This window comes from Sturnus vulgaris, chromosome 2 (assembly GCF_052056855.1).
Source record: "Sturnus vulgaris isolate bStuVul1 chromosome 2, bStuVul1.hap1, whole genome shotgun sequence".
NCBI lineage: Eukaryota > Metazoa > Chordata > Aves > Passeriformes > Sturnidae > Sturnus > Sturnus vulgaris.
The window spans coordinates 95,702,735-95,726,366 of record NC_142244.1 but is presented as its reverse complement, the minus strand read 5'-3'; the positions used below and the strand labels follow the sequence as shown (position 1 = coordinate 95,726,366).

Sequence of the window (23,632 nt, the reverse complement as noted above, 5' to 3'; positions counted from 1 at the left end):
TTTGCTATCATTGCTTTTGTCAGTGACTTTAATAAAAGTGAAAATGGCAGTGCATCTGCTTAATTAGCTTCAAATATCCCAGTGATTACATATTGGAGGAAATGCCTTTGTAGGAAAGACTGTAATTAAACATTAGAGTGAAAACAAATTATCCACTGAGCACCATGCTTTCATCTTTTGCTATTTCATTTACTACATGGGCAGCTGGCTATATCCTGTGCATGAATTTCAGACCTGCTGGTGATTTCCCATGCAGAAGTACAATTTAAAAAGACAAATATTTGAGGATTTGTTTGAAAAATGGCACTACAGACATCTTCTATCTAATACATTACTACTCCGAGTTAAAAGGGTCTCAGTGTTTTGATTCTTGGAGGAATAAAATGTTAGAAGAATTTTTGTTAAAAATCAATTTGTCAGAAGCAGCTGGAAGGTTGTTCCTCAATATATATTCAAATAGGGGGAAAAAAAGGAAAACATTGAAAAACAATTGTAAGTGAAACAACTAAACATAACATCATCATAATAAAAATTATTATCAAAAGTAATAACCAATAATTAAATTTAAACTGGAAGACATAGGGATATCTTGGTGGAATTGTTCAAGCAGCCAATGTAGTTGGTTAAAAAGGTCATCTAATATTTTAAACATTTGCATTATCTAAATAGAATTTATAGTTGTCTTTTTGGAAATAATGATAAAGGCTCAGCATTTGCTGCCTCAGTAACTTTCTATTAAAATGGATTTCCCAGAAATTATCATTCAGATTAAAAACCCAGCTTTTGATTGTGTGTAGCAATCAAAGTGTGAACAATTCATTCAGTGAATGTCTGGTCAACAATATGAGACTGCTTAAGCAAGGCTGCATTTGTGTGAAAAAGGGCCGGTGTCCTGATTTATCATGAAACAGGAAATGGAAGAAAGCTAGCAGCTTGATCTGGATTTGTTTGTCAGAAGATTACTACACACATCCCTTCCACACAGCAGGGGAGTTGTGAGATTGTTTACCAAAAAGCTGTTGTTACATTTGCATGAACAGGTTCATTGTTATTGCTTGAATAATGCATCTGGGGCTCTTTTCTATGTTTTCAGAGCTGAAGACAAGGGCGGGAAGGTCTCTGAGGACAGCTTTGCCGGCTGTCGAACATCTAAGCACTTCCACTCCAGCTCTGTCCCTGTCCCCATGGCAGTGGATGGCTTGGTACATTCTGCAGCTGGGTCATCCATCAGATCCCCCTCCCTGCACTCTGTTTTCAGCATGGATGATAGCAATAGCCTGCCATCACCAAGGAAACAGCCTCCTCCCAAACCAAAGAGGGACCCCAACACACGACTGAGTGCCTCGTACGAGGCTGTGAGTGCTTGCTTGTCGGCAGCTTCTAAGGAAACCGCTAATGAAGGTTAGACACAAAGGCTGAAATGTTGCTCTGAGTTATTGATTTATTTTTCTTACTTTGATCCTTTTAAACACAGTCAAATGCCTTTGAGAGGTCCTGCTTCCTTGAAATATTTCAGTGGCAGTAAATAAAATTATCCAATTTGTCATTTGCTCCCAAATCAGCAAACAATACTCATGTGTTCTAATTGCTCAGTTTGTCAACAATCAAAACCGATTTGTAGAAATCTCTCTATAAACAAGTAATCTGTCAACATGAGCTATTCGTCCTCACTGACCATTTTATTTCACCTTTTAAACTGTTAGCATGTCTTGCATCACTAAAACAGAATGCTCGAATCTTGAATTTCACTAAGCAGGAAACTTTCCCCTACTTTTTCTCTATGCGCACATTAATAACTTATGCATCCAGTGTCTGTTTGTCTGGGGGTTTGCTGCCATAATTTGGTTACAGTGATTTTTGTTTAGAAGGAAAGTGCTGTAAGTGTCCCAAAGTGTCTCAGTGCATTATAGTGCACGTAGCATGGTTTTGAGTTCACTTGTTCTATTCTCCTTTACCTTTGAAATGAATGGGTAGAAGATGAAAGAAAGGAATGCATTCTGCTTTCCTTGATAAGCCTGACTTGTCGTGTTTTGTGTAAATGATCCTCAAGATTTATCAAGGAAGATCCTTCAGCATGGGTTTAAAGCTTTCTATAACTCCCTAGTTCTGCATACAATGGATAGAAATCTTTGCAGCTCCCTCTCTCAAAATAATTGCTGTTCTCATGTCCAGTTCATTAGGTGAAAGTCCATTTTTCTTAACTTCTTTCTTGCTCATTCAAGCTCTATGTAAGGAGACATGAACTATGCCCAACATACTTTTAAACTAGTATTGGCAGAAGGAGGTCTGTAGTAATTTAATCTTTCTGTGTCCAAATCTGCAAGATATTATTAATTTAACCAATAAGTTCTAGCAGAGGTGTTTTGAAAGAACAACAATTTATATATATATATGTGTGGTCTTAGCAATAGTGTTTACATGTACTCATAAAACAATTTTGGAGTTCTTATTGTGTGAAACAATAATGCGAGTTTCTCTGCCATATGCTCATTTTTCAAGAATTATGTCAGTTTCCTGAGTCTTTGTCCAAAACTAGCTCTGATTTTGATCGTAAAAGACCAATCATCTAGGTATCTATTCTCTTCACTCCATACATGCCTGGAGGCTATGAAGAGACATCTAGTTTAGTTAAATGTATACTCACTTGGGGATTTGCCCTTAGGCAATGGGATTCCCTGAAGTTATCAATTCTTTCCACACCTGCAGTACAAAAGAAGAGAGGGGCATAATATCATCCTATAATTAGAGTTTTATAGATATTACACAAAAGAGGGGTATTTCAGTTACTGGCAATCACGTGTGTCCAAGTAGCACTGTGCTGATTCCTAGTTGAAAACATGTCCCTCTCCTTTGGAGCAGAAGGATAAACAAGCACAAATTTCCATGTGTTACAGACCTTGCAGTGCACATCTAGATTCAAAATGTATTTCCTCAGGTGTGAGTTCTTATCTTTTAGTGGCAGTAGAGATTACCAAAGTACATTATATGCCCAGGTAGCAAAGGCCTGTGGTTGGGTAGCTGAAAATTCTGCATTTTATTCCTAGAAATATTTATGCTTTTGCTTGGAGTCCTATGTTTGTGGCTGCTTCTCACTGTAGAGCTAAATGGACAACATTTGAGGGCTTAAAGTACTAGACCAGTGTAAGAAAAAACTGAGTTTAACTTGTAATAACACAGACCTTTTTCACTTTCCTAGTACTGACCCGTCCAAGACCACACAGTGATGACTACAGTACCATGAAAAAAATACCTCCCAGAAAACCAAAGCGAAGTCCAAACACAAAACTTAGTGGCTCTTATGAAGAAATACCTGGCCAAAAGCCTGGGGATGTAAAAAAAGCAAGCACAGTAATTAAACCAAGTGTCTATGACACTGTGACAGTACAGAGAGCAGCTTCTACTGATGGACCACAACATGGCATGTTGAATCTCTTTATGTCACAAGAAGAGGAGGAAAATGAGCCTGTCTATATTGAAATGGTAGGGAATGCCGTGAAAAGCAGTTCTGCTGAAGCAGAGAGTCCAGAACAAGGAGAGTCTGTATATGAAGAAATGAAATACTTTCTACCAGAAGAAGGAAGCAATGGTAATGGAATACTTCCAGTAGTGACTGGATCTCCTCCTCTGTTGTTTGAAAGCAAAAAAATTGTCAACGTTGAAGATGGAACATTGGATGGAAACAGTCAAGCAGCTTTGATCTATAAAGACTCATGTGACATTCCAGCCCCTTTTCCAAACTTGCTCCCCCACAGACCACCACTTCTTGTATTCCCTCCAACCCCTGTCACATGTTCACCTGCTTCTGATGAATCACCTTTAACACCACTAGAGGTCAAAAAGCTTCCTGTTTTGGAAACCAATCTAAAATACCCTGTGCAGTCAGAAGGCTCAAGTCCATTATCACCCCAGTACTCCAAAGGCCAGAAAGGGGAGAATGAAAGACCAGTATCTCCAGGCCTGATTGTGTTCAGTGTTTCCACCAAAGTGACTCCTCCTTCCACACCACCTCCTCCACTGCCACCACCCCCTCCTCCTGTACCACCTCCTGCTTCCTACCGGGCTTCCACACATTTTGCATCTCCTCCAGAGACTTGTGCTAATTTTCTAATTAATACAGGGAAGACAGGTACAAATTCAGATCTGTCAAAAGTACCTCAGAGACCCAATTCTGCTCAGCTTGGATGCTCGTCTTCTCCATTCTCCAAACTTCCTTACTCCCCAAAGGTGGCCAGAGCGGATCACAGGAAATTGAACTCAAATTCATCATCTTCATTTCCATACAGCCCTACAAACTCAAGGTCATTGACCAGTCCCCTTGATGAGTTAACTAGCTTGTTTAACTCAGGAAGGAGTGTGCTACGCAAGTCTGCAGCAGGACGTAAGATCAGGGAGCCAGAAGGTAAGACAGTTCTCTGTGCTTCTGTATTGTGTATTATTTCTATATCAAAACTTTCTTACCTTGGAAACTGATAAAGTAGGCAAAAATACAGAATGAAAACCTTGATTAGTTTGGGGTTTTCTTAAAGGTCTATGGGAAACACATATAGAATATAAATTGCGTATCAAAACTATGTCGTCAGGTTTTGTCTGAGATACAAACTTTTCTTTTACCAAAATGTTTATATGACACAAGTTTAAATGTTAACATTCCAGCTGTCTTAGTAAAATAAACACAGATGTTACATTGTGTGAGAAATCAGTTTATGTTATCAAACTATAAAAATATTTTTAATTAAATATATGACCAGGTGGCTGATAGATTTGCTTTACTTTGAAGGCTGTCTTTTAAAGTTTGATCATTTAATTTCCATGAAATTCTGTATTTGGTGATATAGTCTTTATTATTCCCCTAAATAATGCTTGGACAGAGAGTCATTCAGTGAACAGTATTTTAAAAGTTAAACTAAATCCTGGTTCTGCATCTCAATAACAACACTGACTCCAGTCTTTGCATTACTTTTCTGATTTAAAGAAAGAAGTTTCCTATTGAAAATATTCAGTACACTTTATATAGAATTTTCTCCCCATACTAGCATCTCCTAAACACAAAATTTTGTGAATTTAAAATTTAGAGTGAGAAAATCTCCAGATTGTTATCTCTGCTTCTTCACTTCTATCTGTCCAAACAGCCTGTCTTAATCAAGAGCTGTGCGCAGCACATTCAAAACAGGCAATACAGAATCATAGAATTACTTAGGTTTGAAAAGAACATTAAGATGATTGAGTCCAGCTGCAAAACTAACATTTCCATGATTTCAACTATGTCATAGTTTTCCAGCTGCACAGCATCTTCCAGCTCCTCCTGTTGCCCATGCTACGTGCCTTGGTGTAGATGTACTTCCATTGGCCTATTGATGTGCCACCTCTTTGGGAAGAAGCCCAAGTTGTACTTTTGAAACACAAAACAATCCTGTAGAGAACAGGATGGATTCTCTTATTATTCATTGTCCATTTTCTTAAATACCTACTGCTCCATTGATTTTAGTATCATATCCTAATTTGAACAGCTATACTATAACAGAAGCAGGTATTTGTTCTTGCTCTGCCAGCCACCCTATGTCTCTATTCCTAAGAACCTTGGCAGCCTTCAGCCAAAATTGCTTTCACCCAAATACAGCAAGGAGATTGTTAAAAAATTGACTGAGTTTCTACAAGCTTCATGAAAGTTAGTGCCTAGATGGAGACAAGAGAGATTCAGCTATCAGGAAACTTTGGTGGACAGAACCCTTGTGAGTCCTCCAGACCCTGAAAAAGATTTAGCTGGACCTTGCTTGTTCTTGTATGCCAAATTCAATCCTGTATGTTGAGCTATGAACTGAGACTTCATCAGTTCTCAACCTCAAGAGAATGTTTTTTTCTTATGCTAAATTTTGGAATTGATGAAATTGGTAAAGGAGATATTGCAGTAGTTTTGCTTGCTTTGACAAAATTACTCAATAACATTCACTGCCTATAAATATATGTAGAATGTTTCCTGTGGGTTTTTTGATGGTTTGTGGTTGATTTTGTTTGTTCGTTTGTTTTAATCTGGGAGCGTTGGTTTATTATATAGTTTATAGATTTTTATCTGCTGTGAAGTAACTATTAGTTAGTTCTTTGGATGTATCTTCTCAAGTTTCTCTCAATGTACCTGGTGTTGTAAACCATTCCAGCCAGGTAAAAAAATAAACTTTACTTTAAAATAAAAGTTGCTTTGGAATAGAAGATTTTTGAAAGTGCAGTGATCAACTAAATGTGACCAAGACAGAGTTCAGCTTGGGTCTCATGTGGGTTGAAGCTAGTGCATTAACAGAGGGTACCATAAAAAAACCTCTAAATTTACCTTTCACATGCAAAATGTACTTCTAAATATTTAATCAAGGGAGCACTAAGTATGAAAGATCAAAGTTCAAGAAGGATATACGATAAAAAACCTGAATCAATATTTTATGAGCTAGGAAGCTACTGTATACTAAGTGCAGTTACACATGAATAGTTCAATGATAAGTAGATGGATTGAAAGTAACTAAGAAATACAAGTGAATATATGCGTGTGTTTTTACAACTTGCTTTTTTTAATGTACTTCATGTGTTCATCTATTTTCTGGGGTAACAACTGGAAAAAAATATTTAACCTTTCATGCAAAGTAATAAGATGGCAACCATCAGAGCTGACTCTTTACAAGTTGTATAAAACTAGAAGTTGTCATATGCTACCTTCTAATATTTTCATCACTGCCTATTGCATATTAAGTTCCTAGAAAACTCTTTCCTTTCTTTTTATCATTTGTAGTATTTTATTTATTGGCAATGATATGGTGAAAAAAAGAACCTCAACAGAATTTCATTAAAGTTAAACATATGGCCTAGAAGAGCACTCTATAATGCAGTTTCCTTTGTTTTCAGAAGTTATAACCTATCAACAATCTTAAAACTAGAAAGTAAAGTTATGGGCCATTTTGAAGTCATGGAGCGTTACCTATGGGAATCAGGGAGTTTCTGTATGGGATCATCAGCCTTGGAGATGAAAGCCTCCTTGCCAATATAAAAGCAATACAGACACATCCCCCAGCATGCCTCCCTCGCCTGGAGGAGTAATTTCAAGGCCTGAGAACACTTATGTCCTTTTGGCTCCTGACCTCTTTGTGAGAAAAGCTCGTCCAGAATGACAGTAGAACACATTCGTGGTTTTCTGATGCGCTGAAGAGTTATTGTGAATTGAACTGAGAGCATTGTCTTTCAGAAGGGCAACAACAAAAAAAATCAAGTGGCAATAACTTTCTTTTCTTGGTGGTTGAGCCTGGCCTCTTTTTTAATACAACACTAGCCCCTGCTGGTTCAATGATCAGGATCATACAGTATGCGATTTCATGCAAAATACTTCATATGTAACAAGAAAAGTCATTTGCTCTGCAGCGCTTATAGTTCAAATAAACAAAGTGGTAACAGGTGAGAACCTAGATAAGGTGATTTCTTGAAGGTTGGAAAGAGTTGTCATTGAAAGTGCAGCTGTATTGTTATGCAGAGATTTGTTTTTACTCCATATAAAATGAGACTTGAGTGCAGATAAGTGATAATACACACACACAAATCTTTTCTACTCTCTGTGATTTCTGGAAGATAAAACATTAGTTTGCAAAACAGATTGAAACAGAATGGTCATGTGCAGAGCCCCTACTCAAATAGACAGGACCTGAGATTTGAAACTAGACCTCATGAAACCAAATTCAATCCTTTAATCACAAAACAGCACTCCTTAGCAGGATATCCAAATATTTTTGGCTATTCAACATATAAGACATCCCTTATATAAGGAAGAGACAATCACATGTTTAAGCATTTCATATTAAATATTTATGAGAAAGCACAGAATTTTCTGTTCCTCAGTGTGGAGGAATGATACTCAGATTTTGCTAGGTCGTGATGTTATTTCTCTTAATTGGTACAGTTGATATTAAATTATTCCATGCAAAGGGGAATCATTTCAACTTCAGAACAAAAGGTAGAATAAATCCTAACCAATCATCTATGCTTAGATTGGCAGAGTGAGTATTCATGTGGATTCTGAAGGGGAAGGAGCAAAGGAACAATGATTTTACCTTAGCCTGGGTGAATTTCTTACTATTAGTCTATTGAGGTGAAAGCACAGTGTTTTCTCTTCCTACTTGCTGAGAAAAAATTGACATAGAAACTTAATTTCTGTGTCTGAGCAAAAGAAAATACACAAGTTTGCAACCTCACATCTAGGTGCCTAAGAAGTAAAATTAGGAAGATATTTCCTTTATATACTTCACCAATGTATAGGTGTCAAGTTTTGTGAAATATTTTTAGTGTTTCAGTACAAGTAAATCTGTATATTCAAGTCTACCCATTCTTCAGTGACCTATACCTTTCCAAACAGTTTGGTAACAAGAGCAAAGGCTTGGAAACATTAGATTGTTAACAATTTATTGTTATCAATACTGTTATTGTTTGTCCAGTGTCCTTGACATCCATTCACTATGTGAATCCTTTCTTCACTTACTTCCTAAGTGGTGTATTTTCAATATGTGAAGCGGGTAGCTTCACACATCAGTGTCTTATTCCACATTCTCCAGTTTAAACATTGAAAGTCACAGGAAGATAATTACAATTGGCAAATAATACAGATATTTAGATGTACCTTGGGGCTCAAACTTGCCATATACCCTCCCTTGAGATTGAATCAAACTTGTAGAATAACAAACTGTAATGTATATGTATGAAAAGTACTGTCCTGTCAAAGGCAGGTATCCCTTTAATAGCTAGTAAATAATTTTCCCTTATCATTAGATAGAGCAAGCTATTGTGCAGCTAACATCTTAACACTGGATTGCAAATTAAATCCCTACCTATGTTTCTGTGATGAAATCCCAGGCCTTTACCCTCTAAGTCACTCAGCTTTTTGTCTTAAGCAACTTAATAAAGATAACAATCATATCTCCATCTCTTTCTATTTGTACAATGAAATGGATATACTTTCTTCGTGGCAAAACCCAACAACTTACAAGTCGTGAGTAATACAAAAAGCTGTGTTTTCAACTTTTATCTTCTACCTGTAAATGCTGAAGGAATGATTATATAAGGCATCGAACTTCTATATCTTTAAAGTAAAATTCTCAAATCATTAAAACTTTAGTCAAGCTTCAGCACATTTCTCAGAAAGAGATTAATATCTTTTTAGATAATTGCCTTAATTAATAGGGAGTGAGGGTAACTTTCTGTGACTAATTTTCAGATCAGTTCTCTACAGCAAAGTCATCAACCTCTGATAGAATATGTGGAGTTGGAAGGCACCTATCAGGATCATCAACTCTGATTCCAGGGCCTGTGCAAGAATCACACCATGTGCCCGAGACTGTTGTCCAAATGCTTGAAGTGAAAACAGGTTTGGTGCTGTGACCACTTCCCTGGGGGGCCTGTTCCAGTGCCCAAACACCCCCTGGTTGAGAAACCTTTTCCTGATACACAATCCCTCACTTGCCCGGCTGGCCATGCTGTGCCTGATGTCCCCAGGACAGGGTTGGCCCTCCTGGCTGCCAGGGCTCTGCTGGCTCATGTTCAGCTTGCCAATGACCAGGACACCCAGGTCCCTTTCCACAGCACTGCTTTGCAGCTTCTCCTTCCCCAGTCTGTCTGCACGTCCAGGGTTGCTCCATGCCAGGTGCAGAATACAACACTTGTTAAACTTCATAGAATTTTTGATTGACCATTTCTCTTCGGGGCCTCTTTGCCCTCAAGGGAGTCAACAGCTCTTCCCAGTTTAGCATCATTGGCAAACTTTCACTTTCACTGTGCATTACTTGCAGCTCTCAATTTGAATCTCTTGCTATAGGTGCAGAAAAGTGGGAGGAAGCACTGCTAGTAAGAGTTCAATGCAACTCTTTACAAAAACACCCTTTCTTGGCTAGCCATAGATGCCCTATACAAAAAATTACACAGGAGTAGACAGAACACCTGGCAATACAGTTGCCATTCAGCCCATGCTGGGTGATTTTTCTGAGGAAATAATTGTGGTTTCAGCAGAAAAAGGTTAGAAGAGTCTAGAGAAAGTACATGCAATTCCTATTTTCAGAATATCTATGGACTGTACAGCCTGAAACATATCACCTTAATCTGCAGTCTTCTGATCTGTAAGTCTGCCATTACCTGGATAATGGGTCACAGAAACGACCTGTTGTTTCTGGATAAACACAATGTACCAAGAATAATTTTCCATTTCAGAATGTCTGAAAAATAGTATATTTTACTGCTGAAGACTGTTCTGGGTTTATGACTTTTTTTCACTATAGAATTTCAATTTCTGATTGCTGTTTGTTGTTACAGCCTAAAACCACGTAATAATGGAATTTGCTTTGGTTGTCTGTTCCAACATGTGAAAGAGGCTTTGTGTGTGATTACCATAAATAACTTTAAACCAAAGATTATTAGAAGAACAAATCGAGTCTAATTTTCGGGGTATTGTAATAAAAATTCATATTTATTTTGCATTTTAAGTGCTTGTATTGAAAATAAAATCACATCTTTATCACTCCTCCTTCCATTTCCAAGACCTGAATCAATGAAATAGAGGCTGAAGGAGACTGCAGCCTCCTCACAGAGGAAAATATCACTGCATTTTTGATTTCCATCAACCTTACAGTGTAACTATCTCTGGCTACTGGAAAGGAATCCTAGAGTAGGCAGCACCTTGGTCTGACCCACTGCAGGCTCTCTCATATTCATATCAAGGCACTGCTGAAGAAGAGGAGCACTGAGGAAAAGTAATCGCACCGACTTTTCTTTCCATCTATATGGTCCATTTCTGAGAACTGCAGGCATTTCTTTTAAATTAATGACTGTTTTCCATCATTTCGATTGGGCTGGATTTATTTTGCATCCTCTTCATCCTGTCTGATACTTGAGTACAATAACTACACCATACTGGTTCAGCTTAGTGCATTTCAAATCTGAAGTTTTAATTAATATCCCACTTTTAATTGTGACTAGGATCATTCAAGTAGACATTTACAGATTCTTATTTTCATAGCAATGTCTTTTCTTCAACATCTGATGTGGCATCATTGTTCCAAATTCAGTAATGGTTCAGAAAGCTGTCTCTTTACTAAGGGTGTTGTGAGCTGCTTTGAATAGTAAGAATTTTATTTGTAATTCACAATGCAGAACCACAAATTACTTTGTTTAGGAACCACTACATAATTAATTGTAAACCAATTGTGAGAAATTACCCATATCTAAGAGAAAGAAATTGAATTGTTGTACACTTATGTTCCTGATACCAAAAAAGAATATGGGTATTTGGCAGTAAATGTCATGTCACTTCATTTTACAGGAATTCTGGCATTTGAAACATAATGAAGAATGAAATATGGACACACATTTTAGTGAAGGTCTCTAATTAAATTCTCAGCTTGAGTGAGAAATCTCTTCAAATGTTTTTAACTTCTTTACATCCATCTCATCATTAAATTATCTTTTGCGAAGAACCTCAGTAGAGAACAATAATTCCATTTCACAGAAAATGTCAAGATTGTGACATTTATATTTGTTTTAGGTTGAAATGAAAATCAAGCATTCTAAAATTCTGTGCAGAAGTAAATATTCTTTCATGTCCAGGCTTTAAAAAATGTTTGTAAAGTACTGAAATGGTCTGCCTCAAATACAGTAAAATGCTTCTTACTGAAAATGTTAACAACTAAATGTGTTGACCTTTTTTTGGACCTAGATAAGTTCAAAAGTGGCCATTTCAACAGTGGTCCTGTTGGCATTTAAGGGTATGACTGTCTTACAAACAAGCCAAACTCCTTGTAAAATCCTTGGCTCAGGTATCCAAGAGCTGTGCAAGCTCCAGCCCCTCAGTGATGATGCAAAGTTATTGGCAGGACTCACAGCTCATCATGAAACTCTGAAACTCTATAGACCTGGATGTGTGGATTATGTTACAGTCCCAGCAGTAGAATTTTGTGGGGCTGGATAGAGAATCAAGAGAAGACAATTTAAAAGAGACTGATAAAATGTGAGGGTACCCTGATTCTCATGCTCTCTCCACACTGCCACACTCTGCTATGAGAGAGTAGTCAAGTGCTTAGAAGTGGAGTACTGGAGGTAGGAGTAGCATTTAAAGCAGTTAAGGACATCTGCCTTCTTCCTGGTATCACTAGTGAATGGGAAAATATACAAGCCTTCAAGTTCTGTGTTCTTTTGTCTTGAGCTTTCATTCTCTTTTGAAATGAAAGGCATGAAAATTAGTTTTATCCTTTGTGTGGTGAAATTTTTAAAACAAAAAATATATTAAATTAGGCCTGAAGTTTTACAGTTCATTATTTCTCTTAGTTCTTTCCTTAGGGACTGGTTGCAGAACAATCTTGACATACTAGTAGCATTTAATGACAGTTTTTAGCCACTGATTATCTGTATTTGTGCACAGTTTATGGATGTCTATCACACTGCATCTGTGATAGCCATATGTTCTTGCTTTGAGGTTAATGACAGTGTCATTGACCATCACTCTATCCTTTCAAAATGAACTTAAAGACAAAATAAATAGCTATCTAAATTCATTTTTTGTCTTAGAAACTCACTAGTAAAGCAAAATCTGAATGTTGTCTGAGACGTTTTCCAGAACAGCTGTCCCTATTTGGTGGGCAAGATTACAGTACAGGTGAACCAAAAATATTTCTTGGATTGCTCTTCAGGACCTGCTCAAACAATTTATCTGCTCAATGCAGTCACTTGGTCCAAGACTTCTGCATTGCAGTCACTGCCAGAGCTGGTATGAGATATCCTGAAAAGTATCTATAAAAGCATTCTGGGAGAAGTAAATAGAACTGATGTGATGCTTCTGGAAGTAGCAAATCCCTATCTGTTTGTTTGTTTGTTTGTGGTTTTGTTTGTTTATATTTACAATATTTGAAACTGTGTTTGAGGGGGAGGAAGGTTGAGGCAGTGTCTCGTCACAGCAGCTAAAGCCCGGCAGTAAAGGCTGTTCTGTAACTGAGATACCACACAGAAATGTAAACAGACTTCAATGTCTGCCTTCAAGAAGAATTGCTGTATCCACACAAACTTGAAGAAAACAGTTTTTAAAAGGGAAGCTGTGTTTCTCAGCAAATTGCCTCCTCCTTTTCCAGCACACCAGCAGGTTTTTAAACACATAAATACAAAAAGTAGACTCTTTGGTCAGCCAACAAACACACCTAGCAGTAAATAAAACTATTAACATAGTAAAATCAACTACTTATTTTCCATATTAGACTTGAAAAGGTGGGGAATATGGGGACATGGAGGGAATAAATGTTTCTCCTAAGGCAAGATACTGTCCCAAGCAGTGCTCTCCTCCTTCCTGCCCTGTGTGGTTTGTTATGGACCTCAGAAAGGCCTGCAGAGATGAATTCCTAGAGAAGATGGGATGAATGAAATCCCCAGTCTCTGAAACATGTACACTGACTGAAGTTTAGCTCACTTGCTGCACTGAAAGTTTGTTCCAAGTTCTTGCTTAGATACTATCAGGCAGGGCAGATGGCAGCCTGTCCAAATATTCTTCATCCTTTATCACTGTTTGAGAAGGCTGTTTTCTCCACTTCAGAATGGTATTCTTAATCTCATGTTGGGGAAAAAAACTAAGTCAAACAATCCAGAGTCCTCCAGACAGGGGAGAAAGGCATTTATTTTATCTCTCCCCAACCAACTCTGAGAGTTTACCTGATCCAGGGATGTCCCTAACATTGGTTCTAGGGAAGAGGGAAAGGTTTGTAGCTTGTAATGACTGACACTGAAATAAATGTAAAATGAAGGCACTGTCTTTCTACCAGCATAAATCCATCAAAGAAGAAATCAGAAAAAACCTTCTTGTTCTAGGTTTGTACTTTCCAGAGCTGTGATTTACAAAATTATAATTAAACTGATGTCTCTTAAGAGCTGAACCAGACCTAGGAGTTCCTGCAGCTGTTTCTGCGGCCTCCTTCTTACTACCAGCCTTATCCTCTGCAATTTGGCTGATGGTAACACACTAACACAAAATTCTTCAGAGGAGATCTTTCCTCATGCAGAGTGGGTTTAGTCACTTAATATTCTTCATGGCCTGTGTCTCCTCTCTTTGCTTTCCAGTGTTCACACAAGGCTTCCACAAATGCAGCTTCCCAGACAAAATAAGCAGCCTGTTTCTGTATTTACCTGCTCCATCAAAGAGTGTGGCTTCTGGAGTAGCTTGGAACACCATCTGGTAGCTCCACTTACACAGCTCAGAAAGAAAGGATGCTGGAAGTGACAGTACAAATTCACTGCTACCATCCTAGGAGCATCACTGGTGGGGGGAGGATCCTGGACAATTGCTGCTGTAAGGGTAGGCTTTGTGAGGAGAAATAAACCAATGAATAATTATTGCCTCTGATGGCAGTGGCAGCCAGCAGCACAGCTAAAAGGGTGAGACAGACAGCACATGCTAATAGGCTGGGGGAATCCTGTCTTGACAGTTTTCAGCCTGCTCCATTTCTTTCAGCAAATAAGAAGCAGCTGTTTGCCTCCAGCTCTCAGCAGACAAAGTAAACAGTCATGTTACATAGGGTCACGGTGTGACTTGGTATGAGTAAACTGAATTACTCTGAGGCAATATGCATTATTCCAGCAAAAGGACACCCAAGACAACCTGTGCTGAGGGTAGCTAGCAAATGCCACAGACAAAGAATCTCTCTTCAGTAAGTCAGAGCAAAACAGGAAACCGAGTGTAATTGAAAAGGTACAACAAAACACAGGAGTAAACATTTGAGCCAAAATAAAATTGCCTGTTCATATTTAAACTTCCTATCCCTTTCCTTGATCAAAAAATATCTGCAAATTTTCTGAAATCAACATTTTTTCCCCCTCACTTCACCATGTCCACTTGTCATAGTAAATGTAAAAAAACCCAGGGTCAGCGATTAGGATTCAGTGTATTCCTGACTTTCCCAAGAAAGAGTGAGAGCAGATCAGAAATCTCTTTTGTCTACAACATGACTTTTAGATGCTGGTTAATAGGGTCCATCAGTTCTCTCTTATTAACATGTTTGATGACAAGATACTTGGTTTGAAATTTACATTTTGCTGAATACCAGCTGTAGGTATTAAGAAAACTGAGCTATTTAGCTTTGACATTCCTTGATAGCACAGGTACAAAAAGCTTCTCCTCCTGTATTACATGAATTTATCTGCTAGAATTTATATGTTTTCCTGTTTTCATAGTTGCTCATACAGAATGTATAACTGTAGATCTTGATACCTAAAACTGTCTATTAATCATTACTTACAGAAAGTCATGTTTTCTATTAATGGAGAAATAATGTTTGATTTTATACTAAGATAGTTTCAGCTTTAGGACTGAGATCTGTCCTGCCTAGCTTGTGACACTGAATTTCCTCAGCTGGAAACTCATCCTTAGCTCTCTGTTTAATTAAGGAAAAGAAACGTGTACCTTGAATGAATGGTCATGTCAAATCACACTGAGAGGAATGTATGACTTCCATTTATACCAGAGCAGAACTAGGGAGAATCTGCTCTCCCTGTACAGTCATGATGAAGTCTTGGAATGTGGCTTCAGCAGAAGCTGTGAAACAGTTCAGTGCTCCACCAGCCCCATATGATTTAGAGGTAGTTTTTCTTCCATATTTCTTCTTTTCTTTTTTTTTTTTTTTTTTTTCTTAGATAGATTAATATTGACCACTGATTTTTGGGTGTGGTAACTAGTGCTGTCAAAGTGAAGGGCTGTATCTGTTTCACTAAATGAGCCAATGCCAGGGAGTGTCCTTGCAATGGCAGCTCACTCCTGTGCACAGTGGAAGTGCAGAGCAATCCCCAGCGTTGTTTGGGACCTGGCAGGCTGGCTCCCTTCCAGACAGATCTGAGCGTGGTTCAGGAGAAGACATCATCCAGGGATTATTCCCAGCAGATGATTTGGATTCCTCTGTGTTGTGGAGGGCAGGGAAAGTGGAGTAATACTGATATGGGTCTCTTACCATTTGCCTCAGGGCCAGAGAACAGTTGTGATCACATTTGAATAACCAGGATAGACAAAACAAGAATATTTACCCTGTATAATGAGTCCCTGGTGCTTTGGCAGTGCTGCACAAAGCATCCAAGGTAAGCATGAATGGGATCCAAAACATGCTGAAAGCAGTGGAGCCTTCTGTTGTTATTAATGAGTTTTCAGTTAGACTGTAAATGAGCACTAAATGTTAAAAGGAGAAGTATTTGAAAAAGAACACATGGGGACATATGTATCCATATACATTGTGGATATACTTACATTTAAAGAAAGGAGAGCAAAACAAAGGATTTGACAGAAAAGTAAAATGCAGCCCTATCAGGTGAGTTACTGCTGGGCCTTTAATAACACACTGGGTTTTCATATTTTGCTGTTCAAAAAGTATGTGATGATTCCACCTAAATGGTGATATTAGTTGTCAATTTATAATTTGTCTTTAGACTTTATAAAATAGGCAAAGTATATGATTTCCTTAGAAAACTAATAGTCTCTCAAAATGTTTCAGTTTTGTACTTTAATCTGTTGTATGAATAGAGCTAATACTGGCTCATTTTCTAATTTGGTGATAAAGCATTAGTTCAGCCTAAATACTACTTATGAAATAACTACAATGCTTAGGATCATACATTTTGTGTTTGAGGAAAAAAAGAGTTTTATAATAGGATATTTGGAAGTCATAGCTCAATTAAAAGAGTTTAAGTCAACCTTTTCACAGAAAATGTTTTAGCATGTGGACTTTCAGTATATTAGTTTCTTTCAAAAGTGAGATGGTGACTTAAAAATGGGGGGGAAGCAAATACATTCGTTTTCATCATTGCCATACTCTGAATTTTTTTTACAAAATAAGTGCAATTCTGTCCATCCTCTGCCTCAGGACTTTATCTTGAGCTTTAAACTCAGTCTCTTCCAAGAACGCTAATAACAAGCTAATAACTAATAACTATGGGTTTAATGAGCTGCTTCTTTTGCAAACTGTTCCTCCTGCACTTTTCAAGTAATGCTGATGTAATTAATTGGGGATTTGTTGGAATATGGAGCTTGCTTGTAAGGAAATAATTGTTACACTTTGATTTTTCATCCTCTGATTAAAAGCTTTGTACATGTGATTGCTCGCAGCTAGCACCTATGCTACAGCTGAGGGACAAATGATGCCCTCAATCCAAACGTGCATACATCCTTTTAGTCCATACATCCTCATTAACTGCAAGATTAGTCAGAGTAGGACGTTACTGAGTCAGATATCTCTTTTTGGCAAAGTCAGTTTATATAATAGAAATAATAATTCAAATACCTTTTCAGGCTCCAGATTTTCACTTAAAGATTGTATTCCTCTTACAATCATGAACTTTCACCATGCTCCTACAGCTGATACCTCTCTGTAGCTAGTCTGTTGCAAATAGGCATGGATGACTCTTCAAGTAACATTTATTACCAGCTGAAAACTCTTAAAGATGTCATTACTTTAAAAAAAATAATATTGAAACGTGGTAAATAATCCATCCATCTAGTGAGAACAGCAGAGCAGAAGTCGGAACAAAAAGCTAAAATTCATCATGTTGGTGAAGATGTTCAAATGTAGGAACCATAAGGGTTTCTTTTCCTGTCTCTTAAAATATTTCTGATAGTTTCAGAATGTTGATAAGGGATGAGAGAGCACTCTCATACTTGTATCTGCAAGGTCTGATGGCAACAGGAGCACATAGACATTAATGAGGACAAAAGTCCAAACTTCTATGCTAGGTGACTAACAAAACATGAGGAAAATGAAATTCAGATCAATACTTGACAGATAAAATAGCAATCAATAGGAATTTAAAATAGAAATATTATGATAAAATGTCAGGAGACACTTTTGTTACACTCAGGGATATTTTGTATAGTATGGAGGCAGGACAGAGAGGAATATCCCTGCACAGAAGATAAAATCAGAACCTTCTGGAATGTTTAATAAAAAATGGGCTGCAAAGTGCTGCACCTTGTAAAGTATTACCTTGTACAATTGGTATAGGGATTAGGCTGTCTGGTGAGCAGCCCTGGGAAAATGGTGCTGGGGACCCTGGGAGCTGGACAGGAGCTGGCAGTGAGCCTTGGCAGCAGAGTCAGCCAAAAGCATCCAGAGCCGTGTCATTCATTCCTCCACCCAGCACTCATTGTTAGACCATATCTGGGTACTGTGGACAGTTTGTGCCTCCCAATGCAGAAACGTGCTGGAAACCTGGAGCAAGTTTACTCCGGCAATCACAGAATCACAGAATTGTTAGGGTTGGAATTGACCTTTGGAGATCACCCAGTCCAACCCCCTGCCAAACCAGAGTCACCTATAACAGGTTACCCAGGAATGTGTCCAGGTGGGTTTTGAATGTCTCCAGAGGAGACTCCATGAGCCACCTGGGCAGCCTGGTCAGTGCCCCTTTACATTTTCAATGTAAATAAGTTCTTCCTCAGAAGGTGGAAGGCAAAATTTCTTGTGTTTTAGTTTATGGCCACTGCTCCCTGTCCTGTCACTGAGCACCACCAAAAAGAGCCTGGCACCATCCTCTTGACACCCACCAGTGAGATATTTATATGTATTGATGAGATCTCCTCTCAGTCTTCTCTCCTCTAGACTAAACAGGCCTGGATCCTGCGGTCTCTCCTCATAAGAGAGATGCTCTAAGCCCCTCATCATCTTTGTGACCCTCCTCTGGACCCTCTCCAGTAGCTTGTCTATCTTGTATTGAGGAGCCCAAACGACACAGTACATGCTCAGGGAGCATGGTCCTGTGAGCAGAGGCTGGGGCAGGGGGAGTTTGTCCAGTGTGGGGCAGAGCCAGTTTCAGGGGCTGAAGTTTGCTGATGTATGCAGTTCAGCTTGTTCTACAGACTCACATGAATCTGCTCCAATGAGGAGCTGAAGATGCCTATATATAGGAAATTAGTTCAAGTACCTTTACATAATCCAGATTATTTTGAAATAAAATATAAGGTTTTTTCCCACCCCCAAGATCAGCTAAATAAAGCACTATGAAATATATTTTCTCTATATAGTTTTCTATTCAGAAACTAAAGGGGTGCATTTCTTACAATTATTGAATACGGCAAATAGGATAACAAATTTCTGTCTAGATAGCTGTCCCCAAAGATATGCTGCATATATTCCACTACTTATTTCTGCCAATTTAGTATAATATGCTAGTTTAATAATTGCTGTCCACAATTCTTTGTAGTATTTCATTCTACAGATATAAAGAAGAAAAGATTGTGGGTTTTTTTTCTAAGAACCCTTCATGAATGCCCTGAAAAGATATTAGTGAACCTATGAAACAAAAGGCTTCTGCAAAGAGCAATGCAAGAAAAATTATTTCTACTTGCTCATTCTCAAATGAATTACACATGTCAGGCCAATCAATATATCTTTTGAATATCAAGAAAAAATAAGGATCCCAGACACTTCCCCTAGAAGCTTTATGTAAAAAGTGGCACAATAATTATGTAGGTGGATTATGATCTATAGGCAAGTGCACTGACTATTAAGATCTAAAAGTGACATTTCCTTTTCAGACAAATTTAAAATGAACTGCAAAGATGCATTTTGCAGTCAACTTGCTTGTACAAAAGCTAAATCAGGCATGCTCTTATAATTGTACCATATGCATTTTCCATCTCAGACTTTCCATCTCAGTCTCTCCCAAGTCAGATGCTGTGGGTAGAGCTGGCCTAATTTTTTCAATACAAAGCACATTTGCCTAAAGATCCATTTTATGAAACAGTGTCACTGAAACAATCCAGTCAGATCTGGCAAAATATAATGATCAGGGAATGAGGGCAAGGGAGGAAGGGACAAAAATCAAACAAACATGGAAATGTTTTGTCTGACAGTTTGAAAATGAACTTTTTTAAGACAGATTTTTTTTAGACAAGGAAATACTAAGAACAATTAATTGTTAGATAACTAAAAGCTAAAAAAAAAATAGGAAAGACCTTTTCAATTAAAGGAAATATTTTGAGGTAACCAGAATGGATTTATAGTTTTAATTTCATTAATTAAGTTTTTAATGTTGATGCTTTCCAAATCAGATGGAATTATTTTAGTTCAGGCATAAAAATGAAAAACTGACAGAACAGTCAACATTAGGCTGGAAAAATCTTCAGGTATCTATTCAAGTATCTATTACCTAGTGAAAAAAATGCTTCTACTTCCCCTTGAAAATTTTTCATGTGCTTGAGATTTATAAGAATATATCATATCTTCGGGAAGGCTGAGGATGTTATTGGACCTATGGATGAATGCGGTAATGTTGGTTTTAATAGCTAGTCTTTTGACCTCCATTGGTTCTTGCTGTCATTATGACAACCAAAATCAAGGAATAACTCTTTCAGAGCTATCACAGAAGGAAAATTTTCGTTTTAGAGTGTTACAGGAGGACCTCTGCACCAGGGTCAGCCATAATACATCAACCCTGCAGCTAAAGCCAGGCCTTGGAGGGAGTGGAAAGAGTTAGGAACACTGAAATGGAGAAAGCCCCGAATTCAGCTTTGTCTTCTATGAATCAAACCTGACTATGGCAAGGAAAGAATAAGCATATATGTTCAACACACACAAAAAAAACCAAAAATGCAAAACTAAAACTAACTAACAAAAAAAACAAAACAAAAACAAACAAACAAACAAAAACAGAAAAGAGATAAATCCTTAAAAAAATGCATAACCTTGCCAGTGCAGCATTTTGTCAGCCCTGTCACACTGAAGTGGAGAGGAGATAGGCAGGGATACAGGTATTGCAGTGGGATCCCTCCTACTATCCCCATCCATCTAGTGTTCCAGCTCTGAACGTGTCCCTGGCCCCTGCTCCAGTGGGGAGCAGCACTAGGGCACAGCCCAGGACTTGAGCCCTATTTCTTGTGGAGCACTGGGCTGACAAAGCCAGGCAGGCTCAGAGGCAGCTGCAGGCATTTGCTGGGAGCTGCTCTGCTCTGCCTGGATGTGCGGTCAGTCCGAGGGGGAAGAAGAGAAGGGCTTTGTTTTGCCCTGCTCTTTGAACAAATTTGTGTGCATTGTAAAAAGCTTTCAAACTGCTGCAGGATCAGACCTCATCTTGATGTCTTGAAGAAATTGAACTAAAAGGCTCTGACATGAAAAGCTGGCACTTTATAGAAAATGACAACTGATGGCTGGAGAGCCCTGAGGCTGGTAAACAAGGGCCACGGGGAGGATCTGCTGGGAGGAATATTGCTACTGTGGTTTAATCTCAAAAGCCAGTTTCTTTCTTGTGGTAGGTGGTAAAAAAAAGAAGATCACATTATATCTGTTGCTAGTAACTTTTAGTTCAATGATGAAAGGAATTGCAGTGATGAGAGTGCTATGTATGCTCATGTGAAATAGAATCTAAAATAGAGTCAATACAAACGCTTGGTGAGCTATATTTACTGATATTTGTGTGAGAAGAAACAATATAAATGAAATTCTGTAGTGCCTTTCACTCCCCTAAACTTTAAAAGGCTTCAAGTAGAGCGGTAACAAAAAAAAAAAAAACAAAAAAACCCCAACCAAACAACCAAAACCAAAAAAACCCCAAACAGCCAAACCTGCAAAAAGCTGATTTAAACCTTTCCCGTTTGTCACTGGACTTGTGAATTTAGTGATTAATTTTATTAATTTAATAAAGTAACTTGGTCTCGCTGTGTTAGTTTAGTTTTCACCTACTTACATATGAAAGCCACTAGTTAAAAGGAAGCAGACAATATTTTTTTTTGTTTTTGTCAGGTGCTGAAACTAATCTGAACTTGAGGAGCAGGGAAGATCCAAATACATCAGATCCTGGATCAGAAACGCAGGATAAAAATGCAAATAACCACGGAACTCAGTCATCTAATCCGTTGTCCAGTTCTGTGACTGCTGAAAATGGAAATTCAGTATCAAATGGTAAGTAGTTTTTAATCCCAAAACGCTTCTAACATAAAAATGCTGAAGTGTTTCCTTGAATGAGCTTTGTAAGATATAGTCAGGCTGGAATCTTCTGAGTTGTGAAATATCTGTTTCTGGAACTGGCTTAACTTTGTATGTGTGAACTGCTAAGCCCCTCTCCAATAAAAGCTGAATGTGAAGAAAATGAAACAGCCTCTGTTGAGGAATTTGTAATTACTTCAGCTCCAAGTCTATAAGCAGGCTAAGGTATGGAGGACTGAGATTTGAGATTCTGATCCTATAATCAATTCAAATGGTACAGAAAATAGAAAATCAGGACCTCACTTTGCTGTAGGTGCCTTACTAGTGAATGAAATATTGTTTATCATTGCAATACAAAATGGTACAAGAGCAGTGACAGACTATGTTTCACGTCTCTAAAAGTATTAACCCTAAGGAAATAACATTTCTCTGAGTTCAGATTTTAAATAGTAGTTGTTTGTTTCATTTTTTATAATTAATATAATTGCTCTTATTTTTTACTTTATTGTTGATAGGAGTAGCACCTTTCTACAGCTCTGTGCTACCAAACAATGATAGTGCATTTCACCACAAATCTTTCACATTTAACAGAGCTCTTAGTCTGAAAGAAAGAGCTTTTTGCCAGATACACAAAATAATCAGAAAGCCTGAAATAACCTTTTCATTGCAATGCTGAAAGTTGTGATCCTATATCACCCAAAACAGTGCCACATAATTGCAGCAATGATGTATAGCAAATTTAAATTTGCCAAAAAAATATGCCAAATTCAACTTACCTTTGGTAACCTGAGAATAGTTGCAGGAAAGCCCAATCCAGATGGTGTAGTTTGTACTCCACACTGAGCCCCTGATTAACTTAGGTTCTTGTAATTTTGCCTCTGGCCCAGCTAAACTGATGCTTCCAACCTTGGACTGAATTAAACAAGGTCTTAGTCAGTGCACAAATGTGGTATCCTAATATTTACTTAGGTGCACATAAAAGAGGTGTATGCTCTCAGTACGTAATCAACTACTCCATTTGTCTTTCCAAACTCTACCAAGCCTCTGCTTGCCATGTCTGTGACAATGTGCTGTTGCTGTCCATGGAAACTTTACTTATTTGATAAGGCAAATTATCGAAGTGCTTTTTACAGAAATAAACAGAAAATCATTGATAACCTGATTCTTAGCTCAAGGCTGTCCTGGGCAGTCGATCCTAAAGTGTATTAACATAGTACAAAATCAATATATTATTTAGAACTTGCTGCTTGGCTAGGAAAGTGTTTTTATTCATTTGTGGTGGTCTAGAATTATGAAAATATTTTTACATTCTACCTTTTATTTGAATTAAATTAATAGCACCTACTTTTAGAAAGTACTTTGCATTAAAATTTGGATAATTTTTTATTACTCTATTTGAGATGTATCCAAACTGAATCCATGTAAATAAATTATTAGTTCAGGAAATTATTTTTAAAAAGGGGGTTGTTTTGCATTCAATTAAACTGGGATTTTTTTTAGAGGGAAACTTATTTCAAGCATTTCATTCAACCAAAAACGTGTGATCTTCCAAAAGGAGAATTTTTAGTTGGAGTACCGAGAATTTAATGTAGATAAGAAAACAATAGTGGTAACTGACATATAATTTACTAGCAATACGCTAGAGACCTTTTGTCTCACTTTTCCCCTGTGCATACATAATATATCATTTCCCA

General features: G+C 37.8%; 1 protein-coding gene across 4 annotated transcripts in view; it reads left to right on the top strand.

Moving 5' to 3' along the window:
* The window catches only part of MYO16 (myosin XVI), a 368,415-nt gene that overhangs the window by 316,943 nt on the left and 27,840 nt on the right, over window positions 1-23,632 (top strand). For all 4 annotated transcript variants that reach the window (XM_088160175.1, XM_088160176.1, XM_014883245.2 and 1 more), the window contains exons 31-33: window positions 1,094-1,401; window positions 3,197-4,399; window positions 21,756-21,914. In XM_088160175.1, the coding sequence (XP_088016301.1) occupies window positions 1,094-1,401; window positions 3,197-4,399; window positions 21,756-21,914 (1,670 nt within the window). The remainder of the gene's footprint in view (window positions 1-1,093; window positions 1,402-3,196; window positions 4,400-21,755; window positions 21,915-23,632) is intronic.